This window comes from Xiphias gladius, chromosome 5 (genome assembly GCF_016859285.1).
Source record: "Xiphias gladius isolate SHS-SW01 ecotype Sanya breed wild chromosome 5, ASM1685928v1, whole genome shotgun sequence".
Lineage (NCBI taxonomy): Eukaryota > Metazoa > Chordata > Actinopteri > Istiophoriformes > Xiphiidae > Xiphias > Xiphias gladius.
In genome coordinates this window covers 166,063-191,876 of record NC_053404.1, presented here as the reverse complement: position 1 = coordinate 191,876, position 25,814 = coordinate 166,063, and the positions used below count along the sequence as shown (strand labels likewise).

Genomic DNA, 25,814 nt, shown 5'->3' with positions numbered 1-25,814 from the left:
GGGACTCATTTATTCACCTGCCAGCTGATGTGCTAGGTGAGGTGAACAGAAATCAATTCAGAGACTCAACCTGTCAGGAGTTGGGACTAAAATCCATTCAGAAGTTTGACAAAGTACAAAGGAAGTAAATCTGGAGGGTGAATATTGCACTAAAGGCAAAATATTTGATCTTTGTGGTTTAGTGGATGTTGCCATTGATTCTCTTTCAATACACAACTGGTCTCTCAAGGATAAAATGAAACCACAATAAAGACGAGTATCACTTCTTCTCTTGCAGTGCAAAAGAAGCCCAGGAAGACCTTTCCCTTTTCTTTGGTCTGAGTAGAATTTTCCAGGCTGTTTCTATCACAGTGGAGTCTTCCATATGGGGGGGTCTGAGGGTCAAGGAGGAAGTAGAGGAAGACAAGACTGGAGAATGACACAGATGTGCATGACAGAGGGGAACTCTGGGTACTTGGCAAACAAAAGCAGGAAGAGGAGGAGGGAAGAGGGGGAGGGGCTGGGGCTGGGGGAGTGCTGGATGACCATGATGGAGACAGACAGAAATAAAATGCCGGTGGTGGAGAAGAAAGACTCCATGATAGTGGACTCTCCGGAGAGAATTGCCCTGTCACAGAGTTTGCACGTATGTAGGGCAGCTCAGGCGGTGGAGCAGGTTGGCCAGTGATCGCAGGACTGGTGGTTCGACAGCATGACGTGGGGAATTGTGAGGCACCGTGAGGGGATAACGGCTCTATATAAATGCAGTCCATTTACCATTTGGAGAGGAAAATTACAGCCAAGCTTCAGCAGACTAGGCCCCTGTGGAGTGAATCCATCTGTCTACAAGCCGTCACGGCTTGTTTGTGGGAGCGCTGGAACTGCTACACTGAGCATCTCATGAACATTTAGTCTGTGGCTGAGCAGTTAGACAAAACAGTGTCAGTAAAAATGTTTTTAACATTTGTTTTAGTGAAAAAGTGCATTTATATGAGCATAAACAGTTGCGTGCTCACACATTGCAGGCTGTTGGTGACAGATAAGAAACATGGATGCAATTATAACAGAGTGCACTGGCAGAATCAGCACACTTTATAAATTCCCAATCATTCTTCTTAGCAAACATAATCAGCTGGAATAACAGCATTAGAGAGGAAAGGCTATTCATGCTTCCATCAGTATTCCCCCATGCACTCCTCTTCAACTCCAGACAAGGGTTTAACTCCAACAGCCAAAAACAGCCTGAAGCCACTTTGTTTCATTCCCACTTTGACAAACATCACAATCCAGCTCCACTGGAACATTTGCATCCAACAAAAAGCAAACATTTGCTGTTTGGAAGAACATTGTGACAGGCATTAAGTATCCACTATTTGTAGAAAAACACCAAATTCTTAGGAGTAACAGTTGCATGGCTACATAGAAGAAGACAAAGCTGTACATTTAGAGGCTCAGTTGAACCGGGTCTCTTTTTCTTCTCAGTTAAATAAGCCATTTAAATTCAGACTGGAGTCAGTGACAATTCAGGATACCTGGCACCATGATAAAATGTGCCTGATCAGTTTTCTGCCTCCTTCAGTCGGAATGACACATAAAACTGCCATAATTTTTCCTTAAGTGTCCAAAGCACAGCAGCAGTAAACACTTTAGCCCCCTGCATGATGCAGTCCCCCACACAGACGATCTTTGATAAACATGTCAAATTGTTCTGGCCATCATTTACAGCCCCAGTACAATCTGTGAGAAAAATGCCAGAGCACAGCCATGGAATGCATTATCACTCTGACTCTGACCACAACCTCATCAGCGATGTGATGTATATATACAAATAGACAGATACATGGAGGTAGAGATCAGCAAAGACTGATATAACACAAGTTTGTATACAGGGAGGGACAATTTGACCAATCTGTGACCTAATTCTCATTGGGCGGACAACAGCCTTCCAGGATGAATCCCTTATTTACTTCGGTGGGAGAGACAGATTACCTGTGAAAACAGGGGGTTCGGGCTTTTCATGTTTATTCATAATTCATTTAGGCTAATAATGCTACCAGGTAGAGTGCACTCAGTGCACTGTGGCCGCTTTAGTTCATCTGGAGGTAACGTTCAGATTTTTTTTCCCCCCACGACCAATCAATTGGTTGAGGAGTAGGTACGATTTCAGTCGACCAAAATTTTCTTTGGTTGACTACAACCCTGTTACAAACAGATGAAAAAAAAATGTAGACCAATATATAACCCATTTCCCTGAAAAAAAGAAACGGTTGCATCGGAGAAATTTAGTGGAAAAAAAGGCACTCTTTCAGTCAGTTGTTGGAGCAGTGATGCCAAGGACCGCTGGCACTGTCCTCAGAGGCAGTGAGGTGAGTGCCAACAAGCTGTCCATCTGCCAGTCTCAGAGTCAGCAGAGGAGGAAAAGAGGAAGGGAGAGGGACAGAGGGAGAGGAAAAATTTGGTATTACTCTGACACAGCCACAAATTGCTGCGACAGTGAGTCAGAGAGTCAGAGATTGCACAAAGGGGACTGCAGATTATGTTCAATTTTTGAAAAGCTGGACACAGGTGACATCACCAGAGGATATTTATCAGACTTCACACAGCTCCCTCTGCAGACGGTAAAGGCGTCACACTAATGTTAAAACATGTGCAGGAGTACTCCCCAACACCTGGAAACACACGGTGGAGTTCTCTTTAATGGAATGAACATTTTTGCGCAATAGATTGTTTCCACTGAAAAAATAATGGCAAACATAACTAAATATAACAAAATGATGCATCCTGTTTCACAAATATCACGGAGAGATAAACCTCAGTGACTGAACAGGTTCCCAAAGAATTCATACTAAATTCACCCTCACCCTTTTCTAACCCCATCCACTCCTAATCATTTTTAGACAGTCCCTAAGAAATGTGCCCAATTTTATAAACTGACATGGCCGTTCATGTTTAAGAAAAACATGAAGACTCTCCTGTAACATCATGAACGCTGCCAGTGAGCTTCGTGAAAAAGCTTTTCAAGGTTTTGAGATCTCCCCACAGCTGTTGCTGTTGTTTCTGTGGTGAAGACACGTTAACACAGGGTTTTATTCATCTACCAAAGCTCTCAGCTCCTGACACCTCAACACGAGCCAGGATCCGTGTCTGCATGTGAAAGGCTGCTTGCTAATTAAATGTTAATCTCAGTGTGCTTTAAAGCATCGACCAGCAGCTGATTCGAACAGGGCATTGTGGATTACTGCTTAACAGGCTGGTCAACTCGAACACATGCACATATTCCTCATCCAGTTCCTCCGATGGCTCCAACTCGTTCTCTGCCAATTTTTAAATTACTTTTAGTCTGTGAATAAAATCACTTCTGATCATCATTTACTAATTTCAGTCCTCAGACTCAGCGATGACTTACAAATTCAACTGCGTCCAGTATAGTAGCGCTCATCACTACCTATCTGACACCCTCTGTCACAACTCCTGCACTCTGACATAAAGATAGAACTAACCACCCCCCTGCTCCTGCTCTGCCCTCTCTCTGCTCCTTTGAGAACCCAGTACCAGCGTATGATGGCTCCTGCACATGAGATCAGATAAGTCCTCTCGCTACCTCCTCGGACAAGTTAGGGTGTTTTTTTTTCTCAGCCTTTTAGCAATAATGAGACCGAAAGAGTTTGTGTTTACTGAAACCAGCTGCTTTAAAGATAAATAACAACAAGTGAAGATCTTGTATTCGTGTTGTGTATTACTTGTACCATATGTTGTAGGCCTGCAACTAATAATTATCTTCATTGTTGATTGATTTGATGATTATTAATAGTTCTGTCCATAAAATGTCAGAAAAATGACATTAATCGTTTATCAAAATAGTTGCCAGTTCATTTCCTGCAGATTGACTAATCATTTCATTTCCCGTTTGTTGCATTCATAAAATTCCCTGTGTAACAGTTCATTATGCCACATTTTTCGTCTACTATTTTGCACTTTCTCCCAATACCAGGTATACTGTATTTATACTGTGCGGGGAAGCTTCCACAGTTTCATGAGCTCTAATCTAAACTACAGTTAAGATCAAATCTGGAATGAAAGCAAACTGCGGCTTCTGGCTGAAACTTCAGGAGTGGTCGGACCAGTCATCACAGACAGGCAGCAAGTTTAGCAGCGCATCTATAAAGTATAAAACATCTCTGCAGTCTGTTGACCACATGGTGCTTCATCAGAAAGGCTCTGTGCTGCAGGATGAGTAAGTAGCCTAAGTTTGAGCCAGTTCCGGTGTATGACTATTTAACAGGCATCTGAAAGATTAATAATGCTCTTAACATGTTTTCAGTGCAGCTAATCGACTGTAGGCTTTGGTACATCAGGCATGTTTGTAATGGTTTTAACTGTATATACCCAGTGTGGCGGAATGAACCAGGTACAAGCTGCAGTCTGGACTGACTCACAGATATCCTTATGATGTTTTGTTGTTTCTTCATGTGTTTGTCAGTGTAGTGCCCATCAGAGACGCTATCTTATGGGATGGCAGGTTTTCTACTTTCTGACTGAACATCCCACCTAATAACGGGCCTGTCTAACTATTGATCTGTCTAACATCTGGCTGTTGTTGTAACTGGGTAGTGTTAAAGAACAAAACCAACAGTACGTTAGACCGCCTCTCGTTGCTCCCCCCCACCTGTCTGTCCTCAGGCCCAGGCCCATTCATTCCTACTGAAGCCACTCTATATCACATGAATATATACTTTCATTTCAAAAAGGCTGGATCATTTTTTAAAACATCTGGACATGGCATTTTAAGCACATTGTCACTGCCCAGAGAAAATCATGTATCTCCAAAAACCTTTTAAGAAAAACAGCTCAGTTTCAGCCTCATGACAATATATTTTTCAGATTATCCGACTGGCTTTAAAAAACAGTATTTAGCTAAAGAAGCAGTAGAATTTTCTCAACCCACAAAGGAACACTTCAGTTTGTCTGAGAATTTTAAATTTTCCATTTTTTGAAGGTACCTGGTTTTCACTGGACGGTGATGAAATGTAACTCAAAGCGGAGTAAATAGTGCATTTGTCTGGGACCATTTTCAGTGTTGGATTTGATGCACCGTGAGTATTTCCTGCAGCAGGGCCGTGTACGTGGGGTTGAGCCTAAATTAATTCCAGACCTCAGTCCAACTAAGATAAATTAAATGTTGGACTAATAATCTTTACGCTAAAAAAAAAAGAAGAAAACGACAATACACATGTAAACTTATTCACTGAACACGTTGAAATCTAAACTGCAATTTGATACAACCAGGATTTGTGCAAAGACACAAACGGCCCTTTATCTTCAGTCTTACATTTTTTAGCATTTACACATGACGTGTGTCGATTAGTAAACCTGAAAAAATTTCAAAGCTGGAATGTGCATGTGATAAACAACACTGTGTATACTGACATCCATCCCCCAGCATATGGACATCAGCCCTGTGCACTGATAAGATTGAACACACTGAAATCTTACCACAGGTCACAGAAGAGCGTTTTAATAAAAGAAGTTAAAAACATTTTTTCACAGCTATGCCTTTTTCAGATGGCAGTGGAACAGAGGAACCCTGAGGCATTTTCCCTCGCTGGGAGAGAGGATGAATAGCTGTTTATTGGGGGAAGCAGATACTTTGCAGTAAGTGGGAACGGCCCCTTTTCTGTGCTGCAGATGAGGACCTTATCCACCAACCATTCTGCTCTCAGACTGAGAGTAAGAAATCAGGCCGACTCAGGGTGATTTTAGTGTGTTATGTTCTGGTTTTCTCTGACCGTGCTGGATCTGATTTCTCCACCTTTCTTCTTCCCAATGGGGATCTGGATGGGAAACTCTTTCAGTCTAGACAAGAGCTAACCCAGTGAACTCTCACTACTTGTCATTTTTAGACACTCCAACATAAATAAGAGTTAGTTTGATCACACAGAAATCGCTTTACTTCTCCTGTTTTCCATGATGCTAGATTCAGCTTTTACAGAGCCTGAACATAAAATGTGTTTTAAGTCAGAAAAGGACCATGTAAGCTAGTTTTCTGCTTGGCCGGACGGTGCTGTAGGGCCACAGCTGTGACATGGCAGAGATCCAGGGGAGTCCAGGCTGAAGGTCTTGGCTGGACATAGACCACATCCTCCTGTCTACTATATGCCTAACTCTTTAAAATGGTAAAAGGACTTCTTAAAGTGTGTTGGATCAACGCTTTTGGCATTTATCCACCTTCAGTTTTACCCCTCCAGAGGCTCTAAGGGTAAACAGCAACAATTTGCCTCTAAATAAGAGCCTAAGTTTGATGTCTTTCCAAACTACAGACCTTGAAACTGAAATCCTGTATCACAGGGCTCATGTGTCCACATGGGAGAGGGCTAGGTATTTTCAATCACCGATAGACAAGATGGCACCAAGACCAAATATCAACTCAACATTTGCTCTCTGAGAGCCCTTGCCTTCGTAGCCACATCCAGGAAAGAGTCCCTGTGCTGCAAACCAGCTCAATATGTGAACTGGAACTGCTTCTGCTCTGCTGATCCTGCATCTACGTGTGATGGCTATGATTACAGGATAAAACAGGGATTACAATAACAACATTTACGCTTTGACTCATCTCAGTCAGTGCCCAGCATAACTCTAACATTACTGCAGAGCAGGACATCTCCAGAGCATCAACACAGGCATCTAAATCTTGACAGCAGTATAACAAGTGTGCATGTTTCAATGAGAGGGTTCATGGGTCACAGCCTTGCACCACAAGAAACATCATTTCATACATGATTTCATCCGTGTACCGCCAGCTAATGAGCCAGATCCAGAAATTCCCACTGGCCCCAATATAGGTCAGGTCTATCCACTGGGGCATGATGTCATTTTCCAGCATATTCCCACTCACTGCATGTGCTGTGAGAGGTGGTCCTTCTTAGCCATCCTTATCATGGGCACCTTGCGACCTGACACCCTCAGGCAGTGTAGAGGGACACATGCTGTGTGTACAGCTGGGTGAATTCATGGCACGGAACCTGTAACTGTGCAGTAATACACTGGCACATTTCTGGAACAGCACGAAGTCATTTCGTGCTGTGCAAGATATCTGACTGGAGTGGAAAAGTGGGCCCAAACACCTAAAACAGCTCTAGTTTCAAGAGGCACTCGTGTGATGCTGTGACATTTCCCCCGATAACAGCGCACACGCACGCTGTCTGGCACAAAATAATACAAAATAATCGTACTCACCCAAAATCCCAACAACAAAAAGTTTCAGCGCTGCGCACCCATGTGTATCCATCATGTTGCGAGAATCCAGTCGGACCGGGAATGAAACCTCAGCTGCGGCTCCGTGAAAATGTACATTTGAAGCGAACCATAATTAAAATTATCCCCAGTGTGAAAATCCGAGTTCCGTCATGCTGTCATGAGTCCAAACTGTGAGGGTGAAGGATTTTGAGGGAAAAGCCAAAAACGCAAAAAATAAATCTGATCCCAGAGCGTGATTCCGGACTGTCCACGGGATGATCGCAGCCGTGAGGAGTCAGAGCTCAGGACCAGTCAGGCTGCCCCGCATCCTCTGCGGGGGAGGGGAGGAGAGGAGTGGGGAGGAGAAGATTTCTCCAAAGCAGTGATACTGGATTGTATTTACTGGATAACTGCGAAGAATAAGCCCCTGTAGTTCCCAGCATGCCCTGGAGACATTTAAATATGACACAGGAAACTGATGCAGAAGATAGGCTACGATAAGAATCCAGCAACAGAGCAAATAAACAGGTTTCCAGTCTTGTTCTTTTTTTTTCTTTCTTTCTTTCTTTGACTGTCTTATTATACGGGACATTTGAACACATGCACACACAACTAAAATTCATGAAGTTGTCATATCTTTGTTTTCCTATAACCATTTAATTCTAAGTTATACCCACAGTAATACAAAAAATAAAACGTCATGATGACAATGTAATTATATTATATTCTGATATATCTGTCAGACTGCATCACTTCACCGCTCGTAGACGCATGAAAAAAATAAAATAAAAAAAAAAATATATATATATATTTATTTATTTATTTATTTTTATTTTTTCTTCCTTTTTTTTTCCTTTTTTTTTTCTATGAAACAACACTGCCCTGCTCTGGTTTCCTTTCACATTGCACCTCGATCAGTCTGTCTGGATTCGGCACTGAAAATCATCCAAGATCACATCATTTCAGCAAAATAAAATAAAACTTTGTACACTTCTCTGTCAACTAAAGGATAACCGTTGACAATGCCGCTGACTTCAACTCTTACAGTAATTACACATCACACAGTCGTTATTATAAAACTTGTAGGGTAAAACCCAGGGATTGAATAGCCCAAGGGACTGTACACAAATTATCAAGTCAGAAAAGGGGGGTGCTGTCATTTTTTATTTTGGCTGAAGGTAGAGTAGTCTTACTGTTTTTTTTAATAGCAGGGGACGGTGTAAGGAGTTCCATCAAAAAGACAGCTTTCACTGGCTGCAACAGTTCTGTCTGTCTCAGGGTTTTATCAGTGTGTACACTGGTGACACACACTACAAGTTCCATTAAGATATTAAGGATAAATTGGGGTACACGGTTAAACAAGTTAACACTGTTATATTACGCACACGGGGCTTTATTAGGAACACCTGTACACCTGCCTATTCAAGCAATTATCCAATCAGCCAATCTTATGGCAGCAGTGCAGTGTATAAAATCCTGCAGATACAGGACAGGAGATTCAGTTAATGTTCACATCAAACATCAGTAGGGAGAAAAAAATGTGACCTCAGTGACTTTGACCGTGGCGTGATTGTTGTTGCCAGACGAGCTGGTTTGAGTGGTTCAGAAACTGCTGATCTCCTGGGATTTTCACACACAACAGTCTCTAGAGTTTTTACTCAGAATGAAGCCAAAAACAAAAAACATCCAGTGAGTAGCAGTGGATGAGAGAATGACCAGACTGGTTGGAGCTGACAGAAAGGCTACAGTAACTCAGACAACCACTCTTTACAACTGTGGTGAGCAGAGAAGCATCTCAGGGTGAACAACACGTCCGACCTTGAGGTGGACGTCTACAACAGCAGAAGACCACGTCAGGTTCCAGTCCTGTCAGCCAAGAAGAGAAATCTGAGGCCGCAGTGGACACAGACTGCACCAACACTGGACAGTTGGAGACTGGAAAAACGTAGCCTGGTCTGATGAATCTGGATTTCTGCTGAGGCAGCAGATGGAAGGGTCAGAATGTGTAATTGTTCATATTTTGTTTCTGAAACCTACACTATGTTCCTTTTGATTAAACTCTAACAAGGCTGCCTGCATTGCAGAAGAGATGAAGGTGAAGAATCTTTTTTCATTCCAGCAGAAATTTAAGGAGAGAGCAGGAGGAGGGCGCTCCAACTTGTTTGCCCTGGTTTGTAAAGCAAAAGTGAAAACTGTTGTCACGTGGCCTTAACTCTGAGGAGCACAAACTCTAGCAGGGTTCCCCGGAATCATCGAGCACTTCATGAAAAATAAAATAAATTCCTTGCAAACCTTTCTCTACAACTTTAAATAAACAGGGGAAACGAAAAATGTTCCCATGTTGCCACATTGCCTTTAGATGCAGGGTAAAGACCATCAAATAGATAGACTGTGCAGAAGAGCACTGAGCATCAAGCAGCTGGACAGCGTCCTGAGAAGGAGACGTGGCTGAGGGAGAACGTTTGAAGAAAAGGGACGCGGCCGGTGGCGACTGCATGGTCTCCTCTGCCTGACTGCAGGTGTTGAACTTTAACCTGCACCCTGGCACTGACATGGACGTGCACTGGGCCTATTCACAGTTCAGTTGCATTGGGTTCCACACTACGTGATTAAGATGCACTGTCCCGTCAGCCTGAACAGTGAAGTCTGACTGAACCGGTTCAAATAGGATGTCAGGTGACGCAGGAGAGCTGGAGCCCAGAGCTGTAGGAGAGGAGGCAGCGACGCGTCTGAGCAGGACAAGGCGAGTCACACGGACCACCACTGCAAGGTACGTAAAGTGTCGTTCAAGTTCCTTTTTTAATTTCACTGTGTGTTTGTGGGTTCTGTCGTCCCGTCAGATGTTGCTGTGCACTGTTTTTGTTTCCCTTTGCCTGCTGGAGGCTTTTTAGCCGCGGTGCGAGCCGTTCTGATGAACGGAGGGAAGCCCACGCCGAACTCCTTTTAAAAATCTGTATATTCAATGTTGCAGTTCTTGTCCGGAAGCACATACGTGTCTCACAGCAAAAGGAAAACCTGTCATGATTCATGGCTCCATCTTTAGTAAATTCGGCGTTAAGATATTCCGGTCATTTCACATTTTACACTTGGTTCAGCCGCAGAATACCCCCCGTACTTTATTTGACGGCAGGAGGAGCTGGAATAACTTGTGAAAAAGTGGAAATTTGTTCTGTTTTGGTTTGTTTTTGGTCGTTTTTTGTAGTATTTTGGATACATTTCAGTGTCGTGCCGATGCAAAGTAAGCTAACTTATCTCCTGACACTTCTTATGAAAGTCCTTTTTTCGTTGTTTTTTTTAATAAGGTTTGGCGTGACACGCTCTTTCTCTAGCTCCTAAAACGTGACGCATCTGGGCTCCGGTGAACTATCGATTATAGGCGAGCCTGTGCTGGTATTGAGTGCATGCGTTTGTCCTGCACTTCACTCCCAGTGTAACATTAACCCAGGCTACTGTAAAACGGCACCATTGGGTGCAGGGCAGCTTCAGTGGTCTAGCAGGCGAGCTCATGCGTGCACATCCAGGCCTGCGGTTACACAGCGTCACTACCACGGATACACAGTGCAGTACACGGTCTGTTTATTATCTGCTAGTCTCCCACAGACATACCCGTCTATGGTAAGGAAAATAAACGGCATGATTGTTGGTGCCAGACGGGCTGGTTTGAGTCTCCCATAGACAGACCTGGCTATGGGAGACAGGTATGTCCCCCCTGTATACGCCTCGTTAGGCTGGAAGACAAACAGCTCTGCTGGATGTTTGACAGGCACTGAAGGTGTGGCACCAAACAGAACGTGTCTCGCTCTGTCCTGGCCACCTTTTGTTACCACTCATGCAGTCACTGCAAAGTTGTTACGTTCTCTCTGCATGGATCTTGAATTCACGAAAGATTAGGGAGTAGTTCATTTGCAGTATTTGGAGCATTACACAGGTTTGTCAGTTCTGAGCACACACCCACACTTCAGGCTGGATCCTTGTGGTTATGTATGTGTTAGCTGGCAGATCTGGGAACACACCCACAGTCAGGCTGACCTCCAGTGAATAACACACAAACATACTTGTATGAGACACAGCGCATGATGCAGCAGCCGAAGAGCCTTTCTAAGATAACAGTTAGTCATCAGCTCACAAAGTATCAACACAAATAGCGACATGGTTCCCACAGATAATGTACGTGTGACATGGCCGCAGCACTGACTGAAGGCTGCAGTGTGTTTGTTTTACCAGCCTGAGGTCAGAGGTCACTAAAGTCTTTGCGATAACAGTCCATAGTCTAATTTAAATTCAAATGCATATTCTGCTGCTCTTTTAATACATTTGAAAAAGTAGACCTGTTAGGTGTTACTATAAACTACAGTTATTTCGATTATTGATTAATCTCAAAAAAAAAATTATAAAATAGTTGAAAAATGGCCAATATGATTTCCCACAGCCTGTGCGTTTACACTGACTGACATTCAGTTTGATATAAAACAGAGAAAGAGGCTCGAACTCGAGACTGTTGTCCACTTTTCTTGAAACAGTTAGTCAGTCATCAAACTCGATTCATCGATTAATTTTATGCTGAGTGATGAATTCATACTTGTAGGTATTTCTGCAGAAAGTAAAAGGTACCAGGAGAAATCATGGAGTAGCTGGGCTCATTTTAACAAAGTAAAAATTACGATTTAAAAGTAAGTATTTGGAGCTGAACTAACTGTCGATTAATCGATTAGTTGATCAATAGAAAATAATTGGCATAACTTCTGTAATTGATTAATAGTATATTTTTTTAAGCAAAAATGAAAAGAATTCACTACTTCCAGCCTCTCAGATTTGAATATTTTCTGGTTCTCATCATCCTCCATGATGATAAGGGAATAGCTATCATTGTTTCTTGGTTAGTCAAATAAGTAAATAAATAAATTTAAAAATAAATAAATAAATTATGAAAATTGTCTCAGTCGACCTGAGAAATTGTGATGATGTGATTCACTATTTTCTGGCATTTTATAGACCAAATGATTAATCAGCTAAAGTAAAAAATAATCCAAGCATTGATTAATTATGACAATAGTACTTAGATGCAGCCCTAAAAATATGTAAAGATATATTCACCTATGTATGTTCAGGCGGAAAATCAGCACACAAACAGAATCACAAATGGGTGTGATGTTGATCTATTGCATATTAATTGTTATTAAACCAGGAACCTTCCAAATGCAAAAGGGCATCATGTCATTTGTAACTTCAAGTGCTACAGCAGAAACTGAGGAAAATTATTCTGTTTATTATCAGCAAAGACACAAAAAAATACAATAATTACCTTTGATTTAGAGGCTGGAAGAGGCCAGTGAATTCCTGGCATTTATGCCACAAAAATTACTTTAAAAAAATTAGTCATTCATCAATATTGTTGCTGATTAATTTCAGTTCAGCTATAGTAATGGCTATAGGGCTGTAATATCCACCTGCCACTTCACGTGGATGTAGTACGAACGTAAACTTGACCAAAAAAAAGGGAAAAAGATAAAAAAGACCAAGCCTACACACTGGCAGTTCCAGGATCACTGTGATCCACCACGAACATTGTGTTTTCTCTGCAGTGAAATGCTGTTAGGGCCGAAACAATTACTCCCTAACGGATGAGTCAAAGGAAAACAAATCATCAAAAGTTTTGATAATCCGGTGTTTAGGTCACTTAGATTTTTGCTGTTTCCTGCTTCTCCAAATGTTAGGATCTGCTTTTTTTTCGTGCTTGTTAATAGAATATCTTTGGATTGCGTACTGTTCAGTGGACAAAACAAATTATTTGAAGAAGTCAACTAAGGCGCTGGGAAACAGTTAGGGGCATTTTTCACAGTTTCCTGACTTCTTATAGACTAAAGAATTAAATGTAAGATGAATCCACAGATTCAACGACAATCAAAATAACCCTTACTTGCAGTCCTACTGTTGAACAGTTACGCAGTCCTGTCTACTGAAAGAGAGAGTCATTTCAGCACTACTGTAAAACTCTGGTGATGGCAGATTTCAGAGGCGCTGCCTTTTGAACAAAGGTGGACAAAACGTGAGGTGAACATGTGATCCTGGAGCGCATGATGTCTGAACGGCTGCTCCTCATGCTCCACCATCACAGGCCCATCACTTACTGGTCAAATCAACCAAACACGGTGACTTAAGGGTTTACAAGCACTAATATGACTCTGATGTCGTAAGAATTCTTCTGTTGCCTCCGGCAGAGGCAGGATTAGAAACACTCAGTACCATGCACATGGAAGGTGTGTTGGCCCTGGCACTGAGGTAGCTGCTGCAGAGCATGAAGATCTCCCTCCCTCCGTCTCTCCTCATATTTCTCTCTGCTTCTCTCTCATGTCACAGCAAGTCAGGCTTTTCATAACAGCTTCATCCAGATTATGCTCTAATAAGGCCAGTGAATCGCCCCTGAAGGCAAGGTGGATAGGGAGAAGTAGATCTCTGTGTGATGGTCCTTGTTATTGAGAAAGTCGGGAAAGAAACATCAAAATAATTCGCTTTGTGATCAGACGAAGCACCGCGGGTTGGATCAGGCCTCTGGATCCTAAGCAGCAATTTCCATCCTCACATCAACTGCTGAATTAAGATAAAAAAAGAGAGCGATCCCTGAATGTCCTGTGACAGATAATTGCTGTAATTTCCTTTGTCGTTTTTATCAAACAAAGGTTGCAGTGGCACGTACATTCATATTTTGATAACCGCCTCATTTTTGCTCTGTGTCATCATGGTGCCAGGCAGTTGCCTCATAGCGTGGGTTCAGCGTTGGGCTGCAGCAGAAAATGTGCACATGCATGTTTGAGTGAGTGTGCGAGTGGATGTGTTAGCGCTGTGCTCTGGTTGTAAGAGAAGGTGTGGAGTGAGCAGAGGTGAATTATTATATAACCAGTTCTTATCAGTCCAGCACTGTCAAAGGGATAAGAAGAGGGAAGCAGGGCTGTCTGATATTCCTTTGGTCTTATTTTTCTGCCCCCTTCTTCGCTGTACCAGTTAGATTAAAACAGACAGAGGAATCTCTTTTTAATTCAGTGTCTTGCAAAAAAGGCCAAGAGATGCTTTGGGACCAGAGATTAAATCATTAATTAGTTAATTAATTAGTCTGCAGCTATTTTGATAATCAATTAATCGTTTCCTTCATTTTTCAAGCAAAAAGACAAAACCTTCGCTGGTTCCACCTCATTAAATGTCAGGATTTTCTTTGTCATAGATGATAATAACCAGAAGCAGTGATGTGTAATAAAAATAATAGTTGGGACTGGAAGGCCACTGATCTGATGCTGGGAAAAGAATTGGATGCTTAGCATTTACAGTAGGTTTGACTTACGTTTGTGAATGAAGGGGTCACAGTGAAATTATGGACCATACGCATGTAGCCTCAGAAAATGCGTTGGACGTTACACCATAACTGACGTACACATCTTCAGAAATGTAAATATGTGTCGTCAACAGAGATACCATGTGGGGAACACAAGAGCCTAGGCTGCTGGTGTTTTTACCTTCAGGTTTCTAATGCAGGTAGATATCATCACTGTGGGGAATGTAATTAAGGCCCAACTACCTATGTCTAGTGTTGAGTGATATGTTGTGGATTAAATCTGACACTCAGCTACAAATCTAAACACATGACGTAAGTCGTATCTAAGTGGGGACTCCTATGTACTCCTTGTGTTGACTCTAAGCTGCACTGCCCTTCAGCAAGGCCCTTCCTCCCCCAGCTGCTTCAGTGGGTTTGAAGCAGCTGGCCGGTGGTATAAGGGCTAGAACCAGCAAATCTTTGCATTTTTGAATGAGTAAAAGTCCGAAATGATTAATCGGTCACTAAAATGAATGTAGATGAATTCCTTCTACTTTTTTTGTGTTTTTTAGTTTAAGAACACAGGATGATTCATTTGGTGAGAGGTTCCAGTGGGAAAATCATTATGGTGATGAAACCCCAACAGGCCAGGAACATCACCTAACAGGCATCAGACAGGAGGGACCACACAGAGGTGGAACACACACACACACACACACAGACACACACACACCTGACACAACATGATACAGATAACATTTATGATACAAAATATTTCTTTATACATCAAGAATCTATTTAGCCTTATTTATTTCACTGAATCTGTTACAGCACTTATATTTGGAGCGGACAGAATAAGACAGGAGGAGGCTGCCTATTGTGCTGATTCAGAGGTCCAGGTCCTGAAGCGTTCTGAACCCAGATTCACCTCTCTCTTCTTAACACTCTCCAAGAATCTAAGCCTTGACAAACCAGAATTAAAACTCAAGCCGAAGACCAACTCCTTTCCAAACAGGTAAGCCAGGCAAAGACACATGGAGGGAGTGGGATGAAATACAGTGCTAAATACGTTATTTCCTGGTCCATAGTTTAGGGACTAATAGGCATGCTTTGGCATGCAGGACATTATGTCACCATAGCAGTCTCTGTCTGTGTGTAGTGACAGTCGTCGAGCACATTCCTGCAGATACCATCCTATTGAACATTTAACTAGTATTCTTTAAAAAATCTTATCAGGTTGATTCTTTTTTGTGCTAATGTTTAGATTTTTAAAGCCAGCACCTGGTCCATGCATGGCTGGATTACCACCTGGGCAAAGTGGGCAACTGCCCAGGGGCCTCAGACCCTCGGGGAGCCCATGATTCACTGTGTGTCAGTTAGTTTTTGGTAATTTGATTAATTGAACATCTCTTAAGAAATATGAGTCCCTGGAGTACAATATCAACTAAGACAGCCCCCACAGTTATAAGGACCCTGCCTTGTAGAGAGGTCTCATTTCAGAATAAAGTGGGGTAAAATCAAGTTACCACAATGGGAGCCCAACATCAGCTTTTTGCCTGGGGGCCCCCTAACAGGTTAATCTGGCCCATGACAATTTTTTTCTGTCAGTATTGGGTTAAAATTATATTCATTTGGTTCAAATAGATCTAATGTGTGCCAGTAAAATATTTAATATCACACTTATTCTGTCCTGTTGACATCATAAAGCAAGTTTCAGTGTTACCTCTACAATATTTGTTTTGAATTTTCACTACTGTATGACAGAAGGAAGGATTTCTCAGGCCAGGCAGTGTTTGGTACAATATCCACTGTAGTTGTTAGCTCTAGGACTGGAAGCTGTTTCTGCTGTTGTTGTCAGTCCTCATCAAGATTTGACTAGCTGTTTTCTGAGATATCTCTCTGTACATCACTGCTGGTCTGACTTGTCTTTAACATGATGTATTCATTAGCCACCTGTTAACCTGAATGAGTGTTGTGTTTCATTGGTACACTGTTCAGACCAGCATCCCAGGATCTGTTTCTGATGTGGCTGGAGTAAGAACATGAGCCACTGACATTTAAATCATGTTTTCCAACATTAAGTCAAACAGTAACTGAACCACTCAACCCTGTCTGTGTACTTTAGCCTGTGACAAACAAAAAAAGGAAGTGCTGCTGCCTTGGTTTTTTGCGGAAATGTTGAACTTTTTCTTTAGGCATGACATAGTAACTGCTGTTGATTTTGTGCGTCAAGGTGTGATGCTCTGTGGCAGAGATTTCAATAGACCTGTCAATAAAGTCATTAATTGAACTGGCTTTATTGGTTCAAGAGAGGACACACCTTTTCAAGTGTCACTGAGCCACTGGCAGTCTCTTCATACCCTCCAACATGACCTTATGTAGACATCTGGCATTGAGTGTGTGATCTTGTGTGTGTGCCGTACACACATGTTTGATCCATGTGAGGTATGACTTTAGTGCACATGTGACAGTGAGAAAACAATTAAGTCGAAAGGGTTAGAGCTTGGAATGCTGACCATCCTGCTGATCAGCTTTGCTGTGGAAAATGTGAGACATCTAATCCCTGAAATGTTTGACACAAAACTTTACAACAGAGCACAGGAGGACCGACTGTGTCAATGTGAAAACGTGATTTTTCTGAGAGCAGATATTAATCTTATTGTTGCTAAGACATTTTATTAATTTTCACTGTTTATTATCTCAGCGGTCTCTGTGAAACCTAACCTAACCAGATTCTATTTCCGCTGGTTCCTCTGGTTAAACACATACTACAATTCAACCTAAATGATGAACGAAAACAAAACTCACATGTCATCTAAATGATTAACTGCCTTGTCAAATTTATTCCTTATTGCCTTCAGTTTTGATGTGCATAACCCACCTAATAACAATAATAAAGCATACTTGTGCAGACCTTTTGTTGTTCAACAAATACGTCATCAAAGCTCCATAGCCATAGCCCGTAGTACATATGTTGGGTACGTATGAAGTACAAGTACATTATGTCCAGTCTACAGTTAAGTGACAGATGTAATCCTGAGTAGTATGTTTAATGGTTTTTATGTCTCCCCCCTCCCGTTTTGCCAGTTTGACTGAACCAAAGAGAGCTGAGACTGAGTACGGCTGCTGTCAGGTAAAGATCATCAAGTCTTTATCATAATATATCATAATGTAAACGGGACACTGGTTTAAAGTGTGCAATCTGATATAGAACAAATATTCAATTGCATATTTGAATTTCAGTTAATCCAAAATATCCCCAAAAAAACAAAACTTCAAGTACCTAATTTAAGGCAAAAAGTTCAAAGCCACTGAAATTCTTTGAAAAACACATTGAACATCACAACATAATAGTGACATTGCAAAAACATCTGAGATCGGTTATTCGTTTTAAAGTTAGAAGATTCAGGGTGACTGCTTTGTGTGTGTGTGTCCTTGGAAATCTCTCATGTCTTTCAAATAACCTGTTTGTCAAGGCTTGAATCTCTTAAATAGCCACACCATGGGAACAGAAGCTCTAGTAAAGCTCAGGCTTCTACCAGTTCATAATTTACAATTCTGATACCATACTTACTGTAAAAGCCAGATAGCATTTTACTTTGCTGTGCACAGAATTTGCATTGGTATGATATGATGAGCTGAAGTTGACATGAAAAGAGTTAGGCTTAAATGATAGAGCTAGACATACCTGATCTATAGTTACAAAACAAAAATCTTGTCTGGGATGTTGTGTGGTCATATGGATCACTATCTAAATAAATTCATGTAAAAAAAATAGTAAAAAAAGGACATTTAAAACCTTAATTTAACATTCATTCTTCATTAAATAATGAATGTGATATGGTTAATTCATTTTAAAATGCTAGTTGCAGTTGTTTGGCAAGTTATCTGCAGGAATTCTTCTTCTTTTAACAGGTTAACAGACGAACGTCACCACCAGACATCCATACCGAGACAGCCAGTTACTGCCCCTTACCTACAATACTATTTCCAACCACGAAGGAAGAGCAGGTTTCCACAGTTGTTTGCAATGAACTGGAGACTAGCAGGGACTTGAGTCTAAATCACAGTTTGTCATATGGTGACTTTGGACTGTATGAGCATAATGGCTTGCACACACCTGCATGTGGGGCACAACCAAAAAGGACTGGCTGTGGATCAGTAGAGTTAGAGGGAGATACAAAGAACCATACAAAGGTAGAGAATCACAAGGATCTTGAGGAACTGTCCAGCCCCACTGTAACCATGCTATCTCCCACCGTGGTAACGGTTCTTGCTCCACACTTGAGTGGCCGACTACGAAGGACCAAAAGATTTGAGGGAACGGAAAATTCAGAAGCTCAGGGGAATTGTCAAGATGTGACAAACAATGCGGTAAACTGTGCTCGTGAATGCTTTCAGGAGATTCAAAACCAACATGGTGTGGAGAGGGCTTTGATTGATGGATCGCAAGCCCAACTGAGGGTCCCATTTCTGGGTACCAGGAGGAATACAGTGGACTGGTCAACTAAGAGTGGTCCTGCAAGATTGGACTATGAATCTAAGAGGAAAATGATTCAAACTGTTTCTCTGGGTGTAAACTCTGGAAAGATGGACAACAGGAAACTGTCTGCAGATGCTTTAAGCCCTGTAGTCACAGCTGCATCTGCAATATCTCCCCTGTCCCTTGACCCAAATGAACAAAGGAGAAATCCTCAAACTGGCCATCAAGGAGCACTCTCAGCCTTAAGCTCTAAACCAACAACCAGCAGTCTACTTCTCTCTTCAAGAAGAATCAACTCCAGTGGTAGGAGCTCTAATGCAGCCTCCACCCTCTCTGAGGAAAACCCTTTGCCAAATGATCGAGAAGGAAAACTGTCCACAACACACCTCTCTCAAACCACTGTCAATGATAATGAGCAAGAGAGGTCAAAGTCCCTCCTCTCTCCATCGTCCATTTCCTATAGGACAACTGAAACCTGGCCTCTCCTTTCCCCATCATTCTCCAACCACAGAGAAAGGAACATACCTGAATCACGCGTTTTTTCAACTTCACCTATAAACAAAGACACAGAACCTTTCACCCAACAACCTCAAACATGTTCCAAACAGGCATTTCTGAGTAGAGGACCATCAGCGAGGCAACAGAACTGCAGGGGTTCCGACAAAAATACAACCCACTCCCTTCCTAGAAGGACCACACTGACATCCACTTCCCGGTGGAAACAAGTTACCCCTGAAGGCAGTTCCCCTCTAATCCCCAATGATACAACCAAAGTCGAAGCCCAACCAAACACACCCTTAGTTCCACCCTGCAATGATAAAAGTGACTTGGCCTTGCCAGGTCCAACTAACAACAAAGGATTTAGTAGTCAAATCCCCAATAACAGAGAGAACAATAACACAACAGAGTCAGTTTGCAAAGGTAGCATGAACCTTGTTATGAAGACACAGGAAGGAACTCACAACCCCAAACAAAGACATGTTGAGGATTCACTTGACCACAAATCAGACAGGCTTGTCAAACAGCAATATGGCTCCAATTTAAACAACAGAGCACGCCAAAGGCATCATAATTTGCCCGATGTTTTTTCTTGGTCTAAAATTAGCAGAGCTACAGCACACAAAACACTGAGTCACCCTAAAGATCTCAGCAAGCGTGATGTAAGTAATAGTTCACTTACAACAAATGTAACTGAATTACCACATACTTTGCTAAATCCGAAGAGCGTAAATACACCCACAGAGAGCAGCACCAAATACAATAATAATCATTGCTCATCCAAAACCAACAGCAGCCCTGCATCACCTCACAACAAGGACTCTGAAAAGTTTACCAAACAGTCTCTTTCTCTTGCCACCTCCATCACTCTCAGTAGTCAAGCTCTTTCTTCTACAGTGACTGCAGGCCTCCCCCCAAACCGAAACACCAAAACTAGTTCCTCCTCTTATTCTCATCCAGTTTCTTCTAAAACCAATACTCATACTTTATCACACACTAGCTCTTCTTCCCAAACACCCAAATTCACCAACACCACATCTCTTGGCTTTGAAAGAAGCTATGCCTCCATTCCCAAGCCTTTCCACACTAAAACAGTGTCTAGCCTGATGCCCACAGTCAGTACTTTCTCTAATACAAACTACATTCCAGTATCCACTGCATCTATCACCCCTTCTACAATTGGCAGCCATCCTACAGTCGCAACTGCTCCTAGCCTATTCCTCCCTACTTCTGCCACTCCTGTCATTACATTTTCTCCCACTATCACCTTCTCCTCTCTCCTAACCCCCCCTGCAACCCCAATCATTACCAGTCCCAACTACTCAGAAACATCGTGCCCTCAGGAATGGGGGACATTTTCAAGCAGCCCAAAAAGAGACCCAAAGAAACTGCACCCCCAGGTAGAGGGAAAGAGATTGAGACAAGTAATGTTGGAGGACTCGTTGGCCCTTCAGCGTTCTGAGCCCATCACATTGGAGAAACCACATCCATCTGGAGTCCCAACAAGTCCTCTATCTCCCTCCAGGTTCCCCCGAAGTGTTAGAGCTCCGTCCATCTTCTCCTTTCTTAGATCAAGCAGTCAAACCACAAATACATCTCCTCTGTGCTCCCCTATGCCCAAAACCTCCCACATACAGGTGGGAAAAGGAGGGAAGTATCGATCCCTGTCATCTGACTCTATGGCTTTAACATCCAGAGTGCAAGAGAAGTCCAAACAAAGACCTAGTGACATTATGATCTTTGACCAGTTAAGCCAAGACGTAACCACATCCAGGCAGGAGAGGACACAATCAGTGGAGTCTGGCACAGTCCAGTGCCGTTCCTCTGCTCCTCTCTCCCGCCCTCCTGACTTTTCAGGTGGTTATAAGCTTCGTTATAGCTCCCCACCATACTCCACTCTTATGTCTAGCAGATCAGCACAGGGAGAATCTAAGACATTAACACTCAGATCACCTCTCTTCCACCAAGCCTCTCAATCAAATTATACACCACAACTTTCCTTACATACTGACCCAGGTGCAGCCATGACCATACCTACATCCAAACCCCCTCTGTCGCCTATCAGCCCACCGCCATTATCTTTGCCTTTACAAGACAAAACTGCCACGCAAAAAAGTTCAAAGTTTGGGATTTCAGAAGCTGATCAAGTCAACAATATTCACAGCAATAATAGCAGCCAAGATCTCCAGAATGGCCAAATATTACTTGTCGACAACAGATTTCATATCAGCTCAAAGTGTTTGAAAGGTGATAAGGCACACAACTCCTCTTCAGCATGTGTAACTGAGACACTAGTTTACAGCATTAAATCTAACGTAGATACAGCTACAGCTGCCGCAAAGAACACCACACCTAAACCTTTGCAACATACTGCAAACAGAGCACTTTCTTTTGACACCAAGTTAAGTCAACAGCCAGATGCAGTGCAGAGTAAGGAAGCGTCAGGTGAACCCCATAGTCATTCAGATCAGAGCTCCACTGGTGGCAGCTCATTAGAGAGTCAGTCCCAGGACGACAAAAGCTGCAACAAAAGAATGAAGGAGAGTGTACTGGGTAAAAGCAGATTCTTTTCAGTGGAGAGCAGCAATGGACAAAGCCCAAAGAGAAGCCGGTTTGCACTGAAGAAAAATGTCAGTCCACCAAACTCCAGTTTATCAAGGTCAGACTCAGAGAGGGCCAACAAAACTAACAACAAAATGGACCAGGTCCTTAACAGACTGAGACAGACATTCAGCACTAGACGGTCTGATGACGATCTGTCGTTTCCATGGAAATGGAAAAAGGCCTCCCAAACACCTTCTGTTTGTGGATCAAGTGACATCAGCTGTGTCAGTGTTATCACTGTTGACAGTACCAAAATGCTAGAGGAAAAAGAGCAAGAGGGTGGGGTTGTGCTGAAGGACAATGAAAAGGGAACAGAGAGTTCGAACAGATGGGCACAAAACAAATACACCATCATACAGGCCTCAGCTGTTGGTAGCACAATGACAGGAGATCAATTCTCAATTCGGTCAGACAAATCAACTCCAGAAACTGACCAGGTTGAGCGAAATGCTTGTGCAGGGGCCAAGACTGAACGTAAAACCCAAGTTCGTCTGACAGCACACAGTCAAACAATGCACCAGTTTGACGTTAACAAAGACAGCAGGACAGATTATAAATCCATAAACCAGTTCCCCTCATGTAGAGATCCCAGTCCTGGTAGAAGCCCGAACCCATCTGGTGGTTATCCTAATCAGTTCAGGAAGTCCACATCCAGTCCCAGGAGCCCCTTCTCCCCCTTCTCCTCTCTTTCCCCTCTCTCCTCACCTGATGTAACAGACGACAGTGTTTTCTACAGCCCAAAGCTGCTGCGTCGCAGGGAATCCTCCTCACCATGTGAGCCAGGAGAGGGTATCAGCCTGGGGGGTTCAAGGAGAAGCCGAGCATCCACAGGTCCTCCGAGTTCCGGTCCAGGACAGGACAAGGAGCGCTTGGCATCCTCCTATGCAGACTTAAAGTATGGCATTGAGCCTGGGAGGTCATTTTCTGTGAGTTCAGTACTCTCCAATCGACCCTCAGGGCCTGGGCGCATTTCCACTGGATCCAGATTCATGAGTGTTGGTGATCTCTCTGAATCTTCCTTGACTTATGGAGGTACTAGCATGGGCTTGGATCAGTGGTTATTCACACCTGATTGGACCAAAGAATATGATTGCAAGCCCCCTAGCGATTGTAGTGTGTCATATTTCCCCAGTGACCCTGGTAAAATGAGATCAAGATCCCTTCCTCGATCACTGACCAGGCGCTTGGCAAACTGGAGCTCAGGAGTCTCGGTTTCTCAACCTGTAACTACAACAACCTCAAAGCCAGCCCACCTTTGGAGCCCTAACGTGAACAATTGTCACTTTGGATGGGATACAGAGGGTCCCCCAACACCTCCTCCAACACCTCCCATGTCACCAGTGTCCAGACGCATTTCCGAACCCCCCAGCCTTTCCTTCCCCACCTTTCCCAGCTCATCCGGAGCACCGCAGTCGGTGGACTGCCAGTCCTCCAGAGGGCATTTGCCCTCCAGAGGTTACGTCTCCAACCTTAGCACCTTTGAGGAGTCTTCCGACAGCAGCTCAGACACGACAACAGATGATGAATATTACTTAGAAACAGGTGACGGTGAAGAAAAAGAAACAGAATTGTGAAAGCAGAACAACTGCTTGAACCTCTTCCTTCTCACAGTCTCTGTGATCCTAGACTTAATGATTTAGAAAAAGGAGATAAATCCACAAGAAGAAAGATGAACGGTAATCTGTCATGTACAGTGTCCTCTGCTTTTTTACCCTCTAATTGTCTCAAGGGAGACCTGAATTCAATAGGGACAACTGGTTTCCTGCATGATTTGCATTTCAAAAGTGGCAGATGCTGTAATGTTAAATGAGCAAGCATGGTATTATCAGCACAGGTTCAAAGATGTTTTAAAGTATGTAAAGTTTACTGTACATGACTGCAGATCTGCAATGTAGGGATAAGAAATAACTACTGTTCAACATTTATAGTTCTCTCAGTTGCATGGCATTAGTGAGGGCTGTACATCTGTGTAGTTGTTTTAACAATCAAATAATGTGTAAAGTTAGGCTCTGGACATAAGTCTTATCTTTAATTTTACATTTCATCCTGCTACTTAACAGTGAGTGCTGAGGTAATCTGGATAAATGTGCTACCATATGATATTTCATTTCATCATCTGTCTTCCTCTATGTTTGAAGATTGAAATTAATTCTGGCGAATGTTGTCGTTTAATGCAGATAGAGTTTATTTTCTTAGTCACTTTTTTTAAGCAGGCAGACTGTTTCTTTAAAAAAGTTTTTTGTATTCTTGGATGAAATACAATCATTATTATTTTTTTATTAATATTATTATTATTTTATTATTATCAATATTTTTGTAATCAAACATTATTAAGTGCTCTATACAGTGCCTGCTCTTATTTGCACAGTGAACCTCTAAAGTCTTAATATATCTGTTTTTATATATAAATGTAATATTTCCAACAATATTTGTGGAATGTGTTGTTAAATTTGATTACACTCTTGCTGTTGTGTTGTGTCAAATGATCAAGCCTTAACCAGCATGATTTCTCATTGTGTGTTCTTATTTCAGTGGTTCCCATAACACTATTTACATGCAATAAGTGAAAATGGATGTTGAGTATTAGCATGACAAACAAAAGGTTCAGTGCCTGAGGCCACATTCCAGTCCGCAGGGAATTTTTTCAATGACCATTATTAGTCACATACTATCTACTTTAGATAGTGTCTGGTGTGGGTGGGGCAGTTCAACAGTTTCACATTATTGAAGTGGGTGTTTCCTTCTATTCTTAGCTGTGGCAACACACAAACTGTTAAGGTGATGGTTTTATAAAACGTCCATTAGACTGGGTGTGAAATCGTTACTTCACCTGTGTTTGCTGGCCGGGTACTTTGTGTCCATGACTTTCCCTTCAATGTGTAATTTTCCCCAGAGAGACTGCATCCATATTATTAGCCATGGCATCATCTGCGGAAGGCATGACAGCTTCGCATCATGTGTAATCATGAGTCTTCACAGCACTGACTTTGAATCAGTTTTTCCAGCTTATGTCATAAGGAAAGTGCAGCACTGGTCACACTGCAACAGTGCTGCACTTCCTCCAGCCAACAGCCCTGTCTTCACACAGTAAACACTTGTTAAAGGCACTAAGCTGAGCCTGTGGGTGGCTGATAACGGAGACAGAAAGAGAGCTTATCTGGTGTTTTGTACCATGTTAAAGACCACAAGCAGCGATATGTAAGGGCTGCAATAGGCCCTTGGGAGTAGTGTTAGATGTACTTGCCTTGTATCCTGAATGTGTGTAAAGCCCACATCAATCTGTTTTTCATTATGTAAAATCTACTTATGATGTATTCTTCATGGAAGGTATAATAAATCCATAAGAAAAATAAATATTGCAGACTTGCACACGAGAATGATTCTTTTTAATGAGACGGAAACCATTTAAATTCTTTAAAACTGCCACTTTTTATTAGAAAAAGTAAGATTTGAAGATCCTTCACTCTGTGAATCTCATTACATAAATATGTTAAGCTTGCAGGTTCTGCAATAAAAAAGCTACAAAATGCACAGGACAGGCGTGTCAGCTTTCATCCAAAAGTGAAAAGCACTTTTTCTCATGGGGGGGCGTTGTAGTGTTTCTGTGTGTTTGTGTGTGCATGCGTGTGCTGTGCAGAGCATATCACAGGCGCAGTTGTTCAAAGTGAAACAAAAGAGCTCACCAAACAAGAACTGCTTTGGACACTGATTTAA

The 25,814-nt window shown here is 42.4% G+C and overlaps 2 protein-coding genes across 2 annotated transcripts in view; one reads left to right on the top strand and one right to left on the bottom strand.

The window, feature by feature from the left end:
* LOC120789534 (receptor activity-modifying protein 3-like) overlaps window positions 1–7,487 on the bottom strand; it is a 31,393-nt gene extending 23,906 nt beyond the window's left edge. The window contains exon 1 of the mRNA XM_040126258.1: window positions 7,213–7,487. Within this exon, the coding sequence (XP_039982192.1) occupies window positions 7,213–7,267 (55 nt within the window). The 5' untranslated portion in view covers window positions 7,268–7,487. The remainder of the gene's footprint in view (window positions 1–7,212) is intronic.
* Window positions 7,488–8,730: 1,243 nt separating this feature from the next.
* zmp:0000000991 (mucin-17) lies at window positions 8,731–25,498 on the top strand. The gene is made up of 5 exons (XM_040127397.1): window positions 8,731–9,982; window positions 15,088–15,209; window positions 15,347–15,530; window positions 17,603–17,648; window positions 18,431–25,498. Exons 1-5 carry the CDS (start codon window positions 9,882–9,884, stop codon window positions 23,672–23,674), a joined length of 5,697 nt encoding a protein of 1,898 aa, XP_039983331.1. The 5' UTR covers window positions 8,731–9,881; the 3' UTR covers window positions 23,675–25,498.
* The last annotated feature ends 316 nt before the right edge of the window (window positions 25,499–25,814 follow it).